This window comes from Perca flavescens, chromosome 8 (assembly GCF_004354835.1).
Source record: "Perca flavescens isolate YP-PL-M2 chromosome 8, PFLA_1.0, whole genome shotgun sequence".
NCBI classification, from domain to species: Eukaryota; Metazoa; Chordata; class Actinopteri; order Perciformes; family Percidae; genus Perca; species Perca flavescens.
The window spans coordinates 25,173,636-25,184,987 of NC_041338.1; the positions used below are offsets into that span (position 1 = coordinate 25,173,636).

The 11,352-nt window shown below is 38.8% G+C and overlaps 1 protein-coding gene across 1 annotated transcript; it reads right to left on the minus strand.

The window, feature by feature from the left end:
* Positions 1-163: 163 nt before the first annotated feature.
* On the minus strand, positions 164-8,173 carry adm2b (adrenomedullin 2b). The gene is made up of 2 exons (XM_028585959.1): positions 7,778-8,173; positions 164-2,698 (listed from the first exon to the last, which is right to left on the minus strand). The coding sequence occupies exons 1-2, from the start codon at positions 7,885-7,887 to the stop codon at positions 2,290-2,292; spliced, it is 519 nt and encodes a 172-aa protein (XP_028441760.1). The 5' UTR covers positions 7,888-8,173; the 3' UTR covers positions 164-2,289.
* Between the last annotated feature and the right edge of the window lie 3,179 nt (positions 8,174-11,352).

Genomic DNA, 11,352 nt, shown 5'->3' on the forward strand with positions numbered 1-11,352 from the left:
TTCAATCATAAACCAAAAAATGGGTATTAACATTAAAAAAAAGCCACACTTGCACAAAAATACACGTGCAGGTTTGACTGGAGTTTTATTACACATTGATACTATTGTAAAGACAAAGTATTAGCTGAAACCAACACAGATGGTTTACAAAAGGACACTTGTACCTTGGAGGGGCGCTTACATGAACATTTAGATTTGGTAAAGTGGGATATTTACAGCAAAATGGTCTCATTGAGTTTAAGTTAAATAACACATTTTTACACAAGTCATACTGAATGTAAAGATGAATAAAGTGCTCTTATGCTTTTTTCTAAAATATAACTACTGACACTGTTATGCTGAACTGACACACATAGAAAAGCAGAAGACTATAAAGCTTTAAATAACACTTTGATAGTCAACATTCACAGTGATGCTTAATTTGGTGAAAGTGAAAGGCGAAAAATTACAAGGCCTTTACAAAAAATTAAAGCAGTTAAGGCTCAAAAACAGACTTTATAGTGACACAAATCTAAATTATGCACCTTTGATTTACAGTTTACAGTTAAAAAACACTAAAGTATAGTTGTCCTTGTTAAGAGAAAGCTATTTGTCAAGAAGCGTCACAACAGATCATGGATTAGGGTTTGTGGTTATTTTGGCTATTGGGGTTTTTGGGTGAAGGGTTAACGAGGTCTGATTCCAGGTTATTCTTGGTTTCTGTTCTCACTGAAGTAAAGCTACTTGTTTGCAGAGGACATGATGGTGCTTTTGAGAGACAAGGTGGATTAGCTCTGAGCTCAAGTAAGTTCAGATCAGCAGGATCACCAGTGATGACGATAGTAGACATTAGTCAGTAAGGCCAGTTTGAAAGAGGCTTCTCTCATTCACAGTTTTGCACATAGTGTCTACATCAGGGGTGTCAAAGTGCCAAAGGGTCCAGTCAGGCCGACTGGATGACTTTGCAAAGTGTGAAAATCGCAGAGAAGTAATTAATTCCAATTCCAAATGTACCACTCTAATCTCAGAGAATATCTGAGTTCTTTTTCCGTAAATTTATGACTTTAATCTTAGAAATTCTGAGTTTTTTTTCTGAATATTACCCCTCTATCCTAGGTCCACAACATTATTTTTCCTACAATGGCCTTAGAACGCTGTTGTAGCAGAAGCAACTTGCATTTGCCATCATCAAGCTGACAAGAAACTGTGGCAAAAAGGTTTCTGATCTTTCTGGAGTGGTTTACTGGTCTGGCCCATTTAGATCAAATTAGTTATGTGGCTCATGAACTAAAATTAGTTTGACACCTCTGGTCTACATGGTTGTTTTTGTATAGCCTACATGCCAAAACACCTAGGACTCTAGCTTCACTGCAGTAAACTGGTGGTAATGGCCGATAACGCTGGAAATCTCCCATCTGCGCTGGCTTATAACAACATCGTACTCACCAGAATAAATGCTTAAATCTGGGAACATGGTAACATCCTTACATCTGAGTCTAATGGGGAAAGAAACTCAATGTTCTTTCTCAGTCAAATAATCAAACGAGCAAAAAGTATAGCCAGATTCTCTAAACCACTTTATTTGTTCGTAAACCCAAAAGTGAGCACACCTGAAATGTTGGTGATAATAAAAAAAGATTGAACCAGGAAGTTGGCCTATAAACTGTGGTGAGACTGTTGAGGCACCCAGACTTCTTTTTAGCAATGTTACCACATTCCCAGATCTCAGCAGTGTATTGCATTGGTGCAATGTTATTAGTACCGATGAGAATGATGGTCAAAACTACAAATATAAGACCATAAATGATATGAATAATGATAATGGCCATTTTTGCTACTAAGCAGCTGAGTTTAGATGATACATCAAGGAACTAACCCTGTCTCCTTGAAATGACCTGATTATATATTCCTAATTTGGAACAGCAAATATGTTTTGGGAGAACAACATTGCTGCACAGATTACATTTTCTATCAACATAATGAGAAAATGTTGTTAGTTAACATACCAATAAAATGTTTTCTGACAGCGTATTTAATTTGTTTTCTGCCATAATATATCTGGCAAGCAGATATTGTATACCTGCCTCATTTATTTAAAAAAGCGTTCCTTTAAACATAATCCAGCCAGCAATTACGTTTTTCATCTCAACAATTTATATATATATAGAAAAAAAATTTAGTAGGATTATGCAGAGGTAATTTCTATGAGACAGGGTTGCAAAGACTGACATCAAAGGCTTATTTTGGGCCCTAATTGTGTCAAACAAACAAAGGACCTGGCTAACTTAGCGGTAACCTCCAGGTGTGGTGTTAGCCGTAGCTGTGAGGACTGTGAGGGTTAATGGGGGAGGAGTCTTCCCTCCCGCTTTGTCCAATCAGCTGGTAGAGACGGTGGCTGAGGTTCTGAACTTGACACGTGCCAAGGACACACCCCACCCTCATCAGATGGCTGTGACCCCTTCCACCGCCACTGTTGGCATGACGACGACCTCGTGACCCACGCTGCCACACCGGCGCTTCCCATAGCACACTGTCTCTCTGGTCAGGCAACGGGTCAGCCAACCTCGGCAGGGGCTCTTTGTGCAGCAGGGCCCTCCAGATGATATGTCTGTCTCCCTCTGTGATGTGGTTGTCAACAGCAACAGAGAGATCAGACGCAATAGGCATGATGGCGGTGTTAGAAGACTTTGGGTATTTAACAGTTCTGGGTAAACTCAACCTGAGAAACAGAGAAAACATGTTTAGATGCAATACAAAAGCAGTACAGCACAACACACACACACATACACACAGAGCATGTTTACATATGGTGCTGGGCAGTCATGCGCATATCGCCTGCTTGTGTTTCTGACTGAAACTGAATCGCTTCAACAAGATGAAATGCCTCACAGGAAGTCAGGCTTGTACTGTAGGAATGTCCACTGTACTCAACCTGTGGTCTCTTTTTTTCAAGGAATGAAACAGAGAAAGAGTGGATTGAAAGAGAAAGTGAGAAGGAAAGATAGAAGGAGAGATTGACAGAGGGTGGTGAACAGGTGGAAGTCAACTTCTATAGCTCGCTTATCCAGCCGCACGACCTCTGTATCTGGGGCGGCAGTAGCTCAGTCTGTGGGGAGATGGCTTGGGTCAATGGTTCAAACCCCTGCAAGGCACAACCCCCAACTGCTTAGCATCTCTATATATACAATATATATATATATATATATATATATATATATATAACAACAGAGTGAAAACATTTCATTTCCCTTTGCAGGATTAATAAAGTGTACCTTCTTCTTCTGATTTCACTTATGGTCTTATTGCCTATATGTGATCTTTTAGTGCCTATTTGGGGATACATATCTACAGAAAGCTAATATGGTATATTTAAAACACTCATCTTAAATGAAGCATTTTCGTGAACATCATGTTGTGTATCCGTTAATACTGTTAAAGTGTACCTGGAAAAACAACAGCTCCACAAAAGCGTCTTTTTCATCATTAATATTAATTTGCTTCAATAAAAAAAAAAACATTACAAAAACAGGCATCAATATGAGACTTTGCCACCATGAGGGCCAGTGTTATGTGTGACTCAGGGCCAGCAATGTGCTTAAGAATATTATACCGACACACTGATAAAATTGACGTTGATCCTCTCATCTGACTACAAGCATAGCTCCTAAATCGTCACTTGTAAGTGTTCCTTTAAACGCGACAACTACGTACTGCTTACTCATCTTCACCCGCAAATACAGTTAAAGAGCGACAAGCTATTTCTTTTACATGTCTCTTAGTCAATCACTGAATTGTTAGACCAACAGTCTAAAATGCCCCCTAAAAGATAATATGTAACAGTATCTGAGCTGACAAATCTTACAACAGGGGAAGGGTGAGTGCAAGAAAGTGAAAAACGACAGAGCACAATGTAGATTGTGGTAAGAGGCTCCTACACCACCACTCCTCTTGAGTGTTTTTGTCTTACGTCATCACAATATCTTTTTTTCTTTTTCTTTTTCATTCATTCCTCGCTCTTTCTCAGACGTTCAAGAGTTCAGCTGCTAGAGAGAGCCGGTCTGTTGTATGTGACCGGTCAGAAATTACGCAATACTTAGTATAAATCATGTAAAGTAGCATGAGACAAAGAGCACTTGGTGCTCAGCTTTCACCTAGTGTAGGATTGTATAAAAAGCCAGAATTATAATGCAGTAATCTGTTCACTCTGTTGCCCTTTTTCAATGCTGACAGAAATAAGTGGTTGAATCAAAACGGGAATTTGGGGCATACCTAAGGACATAAAACTTCTGTAAACAATAGCTTACCTATCTAAGACAAAAACAAGATCTTCATATGGAAATACAGCAAGAAGATTGGTCTTTTATTTGCAGGAAAGTACATAAATGCCCTTATAATTTAAAGCATAAATCAGCACTATTTAAGATCATGCACAGGGTGCATACCCCAGAGAAATTAAATAAAATGAACAGTGAAATATCATTCCTCTGCTGGCGTTGTAAGAAATATAAAGGTACTTTTTTTCATGTGCTTTGGTGATGTGAACAACTTTTGTTATTTTGTAAATGTGTTACCAAGCTGATATCTCTGTGTTTAAATGTATCTGTTCCCCTTTCATCTCGTTTATGGCTTTTGGGAATGAATATGTCTGACAAGAGGAATAAATAAGAAAGTATGCACATAGATCTTGCTTTGATGTGCAATGAACTCTCAAGCTACTTTGTTATGGACAGCATTTATTATAAGAGTAAAGACAGAACCTTGGACTTTTTGAAGATATGGCAGTCTCGAATTCGATTTTATAAATTTTTACATTAATGTTAGGGATTACGACAAAAGTGTTTATCTGAGTGCATTTACTATGTTGTTTGATTTGTTTGTTTTGTAGTTTTGTGTCTTTATTTATTTTTATTTTATTTTTATTTATGTTTATGGCATTTCTTGTCTGTTTTGTCCTTGTGTGAAGGATCTAAAATATGAATAATGAGATTTATGTATGAAATATATAAATATATATATGTATGAAATATATATATATATATAAAAAAAAAAAAGTTTACCATAACTGTGATAGGAATGTAGTTACATATGTAGTATTTGAAGGTCAACGTCTTGAAAAGCACTGAATTCAGTTTCTGCTTCTTCTTCTACTTAAATGGCAGCGTATCCGGATTGCATTCATTTGATTATTTATATCATTAGAAACTGGGAAATACTGAAAAATGTGACATAATAATAAATAATCAGGTATTAAACTACATTCTACATGGAATTAAAAAGATCTTAGAAAGTGCTGCAAAGTTAACTTGGTGAACCCTGCAGAAACCCTGCTGTTGAAGTTTTTGGTAATGTTAAAGGGTTCGTTTGAAATATAAGTGGCATTTGGATGGAAACACACAAACACACACACACACACACACACACACACACACACACACACGTCCCCATCCAGTGAAGAATAAAGGGAGAGGGACGGATAATGTTTGTGTTTGTTTGGTGTGAAAAGTGGGCCAGAATAACATATGATCTTTATCCTGTAAGTAATCCTGACTGGTATTCTGATCACTCTTCTGGCCGGACACCTTGGGCTTTCACTACACACACACACACACACACACACACACACACACACACACACACACACACACACAAAGACTCATTTGTTCACTCAAACACTCCCTGACCAACTCACTGTTGTGTTAAACCTCTGAGATCGCCCAACTCTATTAACTTTGAATTGTCTCTAATGAATGCTGAATTCTGGCAGTACTGGACAAAAGTCACACAGGTCACACACACAGGCATAATGTTGGTTGGTTGGTAGGGCATTAGTAGGCACACACGGGCAGACGTAACTGCCTGGCAACAAATGAAATTAAGGTGCACTTTCTGCTGTCTTTATCTCTCTCCTACACACATTCATGGTTTAAATGCCACCTGTGGTGAGGTTTAAAACACAGTTTTCTCTGGAGGGAAAGGCCCTTGGCACCAAAGTGGCCAACGTTGCCATCAATAGAAACACGCAGCTAGCATGGCTAGAAAATGTCTGTTTTAAGGTTTGAGGTTATAAATTTGTCACAACACTGCATGATAACAGTACTGTGTGAGTTCAAGTGAACAGGCATTTGTTTCTGTACTTTTCTATCTGTACTTTTTCTCTCTCTTGTGTGTTATATGGTGGTCCAGGTTATGAACCTGTAGAGAGTCTGAGGGCAAAAGGAGCTTCTCCCACATTCCTCCCAAGTTAGAGCGCAGCATGGGGTTCTTCACAGAGGAACTGAACACACACGCACGCACACGCACGCACACACACACACACACACACACACACACACACACACACACACACACACACACACACATTGTAACTCCTCCAAAATACTTTGCGCAAGGAAAACTTTTTGTCCCTCCCAGATCCCGACTGTTTCACTAACAGTTATTGTTACTGGTTCTACTCATTATTTATTCCTCGTATTTTTCTCTCTGTCTTTTCTAAACTAAAACAGGATCCTTTCCTTTTTCTTTCTCTGCCCTTTTATCTTTTTTCTCACAAGGCATTTTGTTAAGTGCCAGCCACAGTATTATGTTATCAGTATCAGTGTGGAATCACTGAGATCCCCTCTCCTCTTTAGCCCGGGACTACTTAAAGCACTAATAGGTCACAAGAAGACAACCACAACTGTCACAACCTACAAACTGCTGTTGAGTGTGTTGTTCTACTTTACCTTACTCAGAGTGTGGCTTGTTGGCTGCTTGGCCCCTCAGTATAGCCCACATGTGTCCTTGTCCCACTAAATCACCCTCACCTCTGTCTCACCTCCTGCTGCTGAGAGGAATTGCCTCATTTTTCTCACATTAATGACTGCCAGAAGGCAAGACACAGATGTTGAATGTTTTTTTGTTCTTTTTATAATTGATGAACCTGTTCATTATTGTCTTGATTAAGTAATCAATTGATAATTTAGTGAAAAATAGTGACAAATGCCTATTGCAAGTTTCCATAGCCTATTCTATGTCTTGTTTTGTTTGACCAAAAGTCCAAAACCCAAAGACATTCAATTTACAATAACATAATAGTGAATCGTTACATTGGAGAGGTTTTGTGTTTTTGCTTTGATAAATGACTTATCAAAAATTTTGTGTTGATTGAATAATTGATTAATTAACTAATGTTTCATCACTAAACAGATATCACAAAAAAATATGTTGTGAAATAAAGGCTTAATGATTTGGTGGAGGTTTTACTACTCATAATAGAAGGTTTAAGGAGGATGTAATTCAGATTGTAAAAGCAGACAAATATGTGATTTGGGGCTATATGATATTTAAAAAATGTAATTGATTTGGCTTGATTTTCTATTATTTAAACGTTTAACATTGCTTCACAGTTTGTTTCATTACAAAAAAAGATAGAAAAATACGTTTTTGGAACATAGCAAAATAATAATCTAGGGCCTGTTGTATGGATATGAATGGGTTACTGAGGGACAATAAAGTCCAATAAAGTAATAGAACTAATAAGATAAAGTTGTTATTACTTACCATTAGGTGACATATATTTACTATAAGTCTCTAATGGGTTTAAAATATCAATACCTTGATATTTTTTTGGGAATATTTTTCCTTCCTATAATTTCATCCATTCATTGCATAATAACCAAAGATAAAAAAAAAAACATTTCAGTTTAATTTCTGTTTCACTGTAGAAAATAACCTCCCTAAATCACACTTTGCCAAAGCGAGCGACATAAGGCTACATCTTTAACGTGAGTAAACGTTGAGTTAGGCGGTGGTAGCCTACCTATGTCTGTGACTGTGAGTGAGGTTCTGCAGAGTCAAAGCCCGGGACTGGATCTCCAGCGGCAGGAGGCCGAGCAGCAGGCACAGCCACGCCGGCAACAGCGCACACATGGCGGCGCAGTGGAGACGAACTGTCCGGGGGAAGGCGGATCTCAGAAGACCAAAATATTATAATTTAGACGGGAAAAAAATCCAGTGAAAACTCTTTCGTAGTTGTCGAACTTTAGGGTTATTTTTTAAGAAGTAAATTGTCCCGTATGAATGAGTGACAGCATCATCAGGCTTGTCTGCTGCACCCTCTCTACACACTGGCCTTCTCGCTTTGAATGAGAAAATCCGCTGAAAAAAGACGTGAAAACTCAGGAGCTCATTGGGGCTCACATCGGGAGCAACTCAAGTCCTGAGTTCTCTAATTTAAAGCCTGATTGAAGGAGGAGGAAGATGAGGAGGAGGATAGGGGAGGAGGGAGGAGGAAGGCTCATTGCCTGTCCTCTATGAACCGCAAGAACTCTTAATCTTGGTTATAGAGGTAAAGTAGCATTTTGCCTTAATTGTTTTTTTTGTTTTTTTAATGCGAGGTCATGTTGACCTTAATTTTGTTTCTTTTTACAAAGTGGACTTTTATTTGTGGCCACAGTGAGCTGACAGAGCGCGTTTACAGGTTGCAAAACGTCTTTTTTTGTTGAAGACCCCCGAAATGAACTGCTGAACCCTTTAACCCTTAAACCCATTAACACACTATGGTCATATTGAGCATGTTTGAGAACCAGTTGTAGATCACAGGGTGTCCACCAGAAAAGTTGTTTAGCAAGTGTCTTTTATTTTTTTTTTTATGAGGGCCCGGCTGGGGCCAGTCACAGACAATGGCACCATTAATGTAGAGCCCAACAGTTGCTGTGATGACAGAATCATGGAAGGGAAAGCTAATCTAGCTAAGACAGATTCCATAGGACCAAAATCTTTAAAAAATAAATAAAATTCCCAGTAGTGTAGGCCTGGTGGGGGACAACTTAAGCCCAATGGGCTACCAGGCTTGCAATACACTAGGGGAAACCCTGGATCATAAAATACCATGCATGTTGGGTAAGGACATTTTAAAAAGTGCTAAACAAGACAAATCCAACCTGGACTATTAGGCCTATATAGTGCAATGGCTAAAGAGGTTTAAAAATGAAAGCCTGCAGGTATTAGTGAGACCTTGAAGTGTTCGGATGATTGAATGGAAACTGAAAAACTGTTTCTGGCATTAAAGACTCTTGGCCAGCTTTGACAGTCTATGTGCCCTTTTAAATTATATGCCTCCTGAGCAGAATATATTCTTGTGACATTTGTAAAGTTAACTGCAAAACTGACATTTATCTTTACAACCCAACACAAGATTCAATCCCGTTAACCTCCGGGCACTCTGCAGTATATGTTATTATTAATATATACGTATATTGGTCCAGTAGTGTGTATCTGCCATCCTAGATGTCAGATGTGGATTACAGGGACTATACAATTTTTAACCTGCTCCCAACCTGGGGGTTAAGATCACCCACAAAATGAGTTAGTAGATTAATCTAAGGAGTTGTGGCATTACATTTTTTGTGGAATTATGTCTCTTATCTTAGCTTTTTTTCCTGTGAAATACTGGGATTGTTTTACCTGTCTAGGCCTCTAAATAGTCTTTAACAAAAACGTAAGTCTTTGCTTGAAATGCTCACAGTCCATGGAAGTATGCAACCTATGACAAGGGGGCTGTGAGATGACTTGGCTTCAATATGGCAAAAAGGTTGGGACCCAAAGCTTTAACCTGACTACTGGTATACGTTACAATATGGAGAAAGATCTTAGCTCAGACATTAAAGTGTGCAGATACATAATTCTAATTGTGTAACCCTGTTCAGCACAGCCAGCCAGGCTATAATTGTCATGATGTCCCTTGATTTGCAAACGTCCAAAGAAGTAAAAGAAAATGATAAAGAGAGGTAATCTGGCTCCGCTTTGGTCGCAGGGATCCTGTTCTCCTAGCTTTCCATTTATAACGACAACTATTCTCTTTTGTGAAGGACACAGATGAGAAGCTCAGAGTCTGAACCTGATTACAAGAATGCTCTCTATGTGGAGGTGGCTTTAGGCCTTAATTAAAGGGCTGAGTGCGTGTACGTTTCTGTGACTCAGCAGTTTGCAGTAATACCTTGTAAGCTCAGTTTCCAACACTGTGAGCCTCAACTCAGTCCAAAATGTGCATTAACACTGCATCTCCTATCTGTCCTAAGAACAAACCTGTTTGTGTGTGTGTGTGTGTGTGTGTGTGTGTGTTGTGTGTGTGTGTGTGTGTGTGTGTGTGTGTGTGCGTGCGTGCGTGCGTGCGTGCGTGCGTGCGTGCGTGCGTGCGTGCGTGCGTGTGTGTGTGTGTGTGTGTGTGCGTGTGTGTGTGTGTGTGTGTGTGTGTGTGTCCACACCATCCAGTCTCAAACCCTCTCTGTCTGATCTCTTAGCTTCTCTTCACAGTCAGGTACAGTGAGTGCAGCAGACAGGTTGAGAGAGGTGTAGAGACGAAAGATATATACTTTCATTTGAACACACTTTGCTGGGCATTTAAATGACATGAAATAAATATTTTGCAACACAAGCCTTTTTCGGGGGTTTTCAGTAGGCTATCAGTCATTTCAGTACTTAATCAGAAAAGCAGTAAGAGTTTCCGTTAAGTGTTACTTCCTAATAGTTGCTTAAAACAGCTTGCTAAAATTGTTATTAACACAGACATAGACAACATAGACCTCATATTACTGTCTTGTTAGCAATATCATTTTACTACTTACGGCAATTTTAAATTAGTCTCCTATGGACAGTCCTTGTTATTTTAATGGAATTGTTTAATCACTTTTAGGTTGGACACATTCTAATATTACAATACTGGTCAGTGCTGATACAAAGAAAGAAAATGTTCACGAAAAAATGTTCACACCACTTTTTTTTCAGACATCTTTCATAACAATGTGGTGGTATTTTGATGCCTCTCCATGGTGAAATATGGAACTACATGCTCACATAGGCTTAATCATACATTCTCTGACTATATTTTCCCATTTTATCCTCTTTAGGGTTTCAGGGTGAGTGAGCAGGGGGACTAAAACTTGTCCTGGTATACTGTAAAACATATCTAAATATATGATTCACTTTTTTTTGCTACAGTGTAAAATCTGCAAGTTCTCATTTGTACAAATGCACTCGTTCTCTCCCAGAGAGAGAAGCAACTCCTGCATCTGTAGCTGGGCCTCTAATGTGAGTACACTGCTCCACTGACAATGAGTCAACTGAGAGGGACTTCATAGTCTCACTATTAGTTTGCTTTTAGCCCTGGATATTCTTCCTGTTTTTGTGACTTACAGCAAAAAGCAGACAAATGCAGCTTTTATCTCGTGTCAGTCACCCACAGTGCTTTCTGTTCATACAGAAACATGGTAGCACTGTATTTCCAGAATTTGTTTCTTGATTACATTAGTAAATCAGCTATACTCTCATATTTCCCGCTTTGGAAATGCATTGATATACATACTTTATATTCACAAAGTCTGGGGTGCCTGTTAT